Below are 2,986 nucleotides of genomic sequence, written 5' to 3'. Positions count from 1 at the left end.
AACAACGATGGGAACCCCTGCGCATGCCATGATTCATCGATGCGATAGTAAACTGTACCGCATTTTGACTCCACAAGCTCCACTAGTCTGCACTCATGATTATACCACGTCCAATTTTAATCTTTATGCGCAAGGAACAAATTCAGTAGTTGCAGTTATCTCGTACACCGGCTATGACATGGAAGATGCCATGATCATAAACAAGTCAGCATATCAACGCGGCTTTGGTCATGGTGTTGTTTACAAAAACGTCATTGTTGATCTTGATTTGGAGGCTGACCGTCGAAGAGACCAGAGCCAAAGTGAGCCGGCAGACTTTCTCCTCTTCGGTAGCCCTCCACCGATCTCTACTCAGAAAAGTGATCAAAATGCTGGTGACCCACATCGTGATTCCAGCTATCATGTTGACTCTAGTCCAGCTACCAGTTACATCGGCGAGGACGGCTTGCCTGAAATTGGACAAAAAATTTGCCATGGAGACTCTCTTTGGTGCGCATTTTATGAGCTTTCATGCAAAAAAGTAATTGGCGTGCATAAAGATGCTGAGACTGCATATGTCGATGCTGTGCGATTTATAGGGTAAAACACCACAGTGTCGACTATAGTGTACCTTCCTTGGTTTGTATTGCAAAACATCAGGCATGCCAACAAGGGCCAGAAGTCTATCCAAAGGAAAGCAAGCATCACATTGCGCTTTCCTCGGAATCCCGTGATCGGAGATAAATTTTCTTCACGTCATGGTCAAAAAGGAGTACTCTCTGTTTTGTGGCCAGAGTGCGACATGCCATTCACCGAATCGGGGATCACTCCCGATATATTAATCAATCCACATGCGTGCGTTTTATACTCTCGGGATCTATGACAGGATCATTTGTCAGGTTTCCTTCGCGCATGACCATTGGAATGCTGGTCGAATCTATGGCTGGAAAGTCTGCATCATTGCAGGGGAACCACCAAGATGGCACACCCTTTATTTTTCATGGAGATTGCAACGCCATAGATTATTTTGGTCAGAATTACCATAAATGTCCGCACATATATTTGAATGTCACAGGTAGCCAGCTATGTGCAGCAGGTTACGAATATTTTGGGTCTGAGGCCGTCTTTAGAGCGGGGTAGTGCATTCTGATCGTTCGTCACGAGAGAGAACTTAGGTCTACTCTGGCTTTTCAGGCCTCCTGGTGCGCATGCAAATATTTATTGGGGTAGTATACTATCAACGATTGCGCCACATGGTATCCGACAAGTCGCAAGTGCGCTCAACAGGACCTGTACACCAGCTGACACATCAGCCCATTAAGGGTCGAAAACGTCATGGGGGAATCAGGCTAGGGGAGATGGAGAGGGATGCTCTCCTTGCGCATGGCGTTGCTTTCCTCCTTCATGATCGTCTAGTGTTCTGTTCAGATGGCCACCGTGCGCGTGCATGTGCAAATCAAAATTGTGGCTCATTACTGACGCCACAACGCTGTCCAACGACATTCGCGACTGGCACGGCTAGGGGCTGCGATGAAAGTTTTACCTGCTGCGAATGCGGGGGTGTGCACTTCTTTACTCTCGCAATGCCATATGTATACAGGTATCATCAACAGGCCTTCTGTCAAACCACACTTTCTGAAAGTAGGTACCTCACTAACGAGTTAGCAGGCATGAACATCAAACTCAATTTGGCGCACTTTGACTGGCAGTAGTGATAGCAAACTGAGACCTCGGCGTCTTGGGCCTCTGAAGCGGCGCCAAGTATAGGCCAAAGAGCGGCCGAAAGCTGGCTGCCCGATCACCCTTAACGGAAATCGCGATGAATGGAACCACGAAACACAGATGGGAGCAGGGCAATGGTACGCACCTCGCTTTTGGTTTTTCTAGCCCCCCAAGCGCCCAGTGGGGTGGTACTCGGGCTTTGGGTGGCCTAAGATGAGTATACTGAGAATAGGATTGAGGTAGGCATTAGTAACAGACATTAGTAAATGGAGAGTTGGGCCAGTTTATTAGCCGACTTCCTGGGGATTTTTATTCTATCTTGCAGACTGGCATCAGAGTGGCGATCGAAGCTGAGTTCACTTTCGATAGGGCCTCTAGAGGAGATTCTTTTGCTCCTGCCCCGGGCCGACAGGGCCTAGGAGGTTCTCTTTTGGGGCGAACCAAGCCCAGGAGGCTGTTGTTTGCACCTTTAATGCAATTTTGCTAGAACTTTACGGCAAATCGATTGCTGGGAGATTCTTTTGGGGGGCTGCTGAGCCAGCGGATAGTGACCTTCAGAGCCGGATCTCGACTCTGAGGTACGTGCACGATATGGAGGGAGCTGCGCATGCACCGCCGCAAGAATCGTGAACAATGCGTGACATTGAATGGCTCTCCGAATTCCGACCAGCATCAAATTCGGACCCTTTGCATATTCTAGAGTCGCGTATGACACGTTTCGACTAGCTCAAGAGACAGCCAGAAGTGCCTTCGTGTATGCAATGACGAGTTTCGTTCAAGACCTTGACCCACTGCTCAGCATCACGTGTATCGCGGGCGAGCAGCGTGTACTGATTATCTCCAACACTAACAACGAAAGTGCACGGAATTTCGCAAAGGGAGACGTCAGTTATTCTTTTCAGACTCACAGCATTGAGTCTCTTTTTCTTCAGCTCTGTTTTGTAGACGGAAAGCTGTGCGTTGGAGCATTGTTGTTATGGAGTGGAAAGCGTTCGTACCATATAATCTGTCCGTTCATCGGTAGGTGGGTCAATCTCCATCCACCGCAGAGCCCATTTTGGCTCGCTGTCACCTTTAGCAGATTTTCGTTTCAAATACCCGCGGATAAGACAAAATCCGTCGTGTGTGGAACAAACTGGCGGTTGCGGGGGAGGCCAACACGGCGTGCCACCCGACTCCGCAATAGTATCCGAGTCTTGAATGAAGCAACATAAATTTGACATAATCCTAGATACAATAGTACTATGAGAAACAAGCATGGTATGAAATGCTATGTTGGTTCCAT

General features: G+C 48.3%; 2 protein-coding genes across 2 annotated transcripts in view; both read left to right on the top strand.

Moving 5' to 3' along the window:
• AURANDRAFT_55255 (hypothetical protein) overlaps positions 1-1,971 on the top strand; it is a gene marked incomplete at both ends in the record, with an annotated part of 4,442 nt that extends 2,471 nt beyond the window's left edge. Inside the window, 7 exons of the mRNA XM_009042852.1 lie at positions 49-359; positions 420-579; positions 640-834; positions 879-1,009; positions 1,055-1,101; positions 1,155-1,579; positions 1,625-1,971. Coding sequence (XP_009041100.1) covers positions 49-359; positions 420-579; positions 640-834; positions 879-1,009; positions 1,055-1,101; positions 1,155-1,579; positions 1,625-1,691 — 1,336 coding nt within the window. The remainder of the gene's footprint in view (positions 1-48; positions 360-419; positions 580-639; positions 835-878; positions 1,010-1,054; positions 1,102-1,154; positions 1,580-1,624) is intronic.
• Positions 1,972-2,348: 377 nt separating this feature from the next.
• The window catches only part of AURANDRAFT_67363 (hypothetical protein), a gene marked incomplete at both ends in the record, with an annotated part of 2,055 nt that continues 1,417 nt past the window's right edge, over positions 2,349-2,986 (top strand). Inside the window, 2 exons of the mRNA XM_009042853.1 lie at positions 2,349-2,656; positions 2,933-2,975. Of these exons, the coding sequence (XP_009041101.1) occupies positions 2,349-2,656; positions 2,933-2,975 (351 nt within the window). The remainder of the gene's footprint in view (positions 2,657-2,932; positions 2,976-2,986) is intronic.

Source organism: Aureococcus anophagefferens, assembly GCF_000186865.1.
Source record: "Aureococcus anophagefferens unplaced genomic scaffold AURANscaffold_38, whole genome shotgun sequence".
NCBI lineage: Eukaryota > Pelagophyceae > Pelagomonadales > Pelagomonadaceae > Aureococcus > Aureococcus anophagefferens.
The sequence above is the reverse complement of the archived record's forward strand: the minus strand, read 5'-3'. Positions and strand labels throughout refer to the sequence as shown.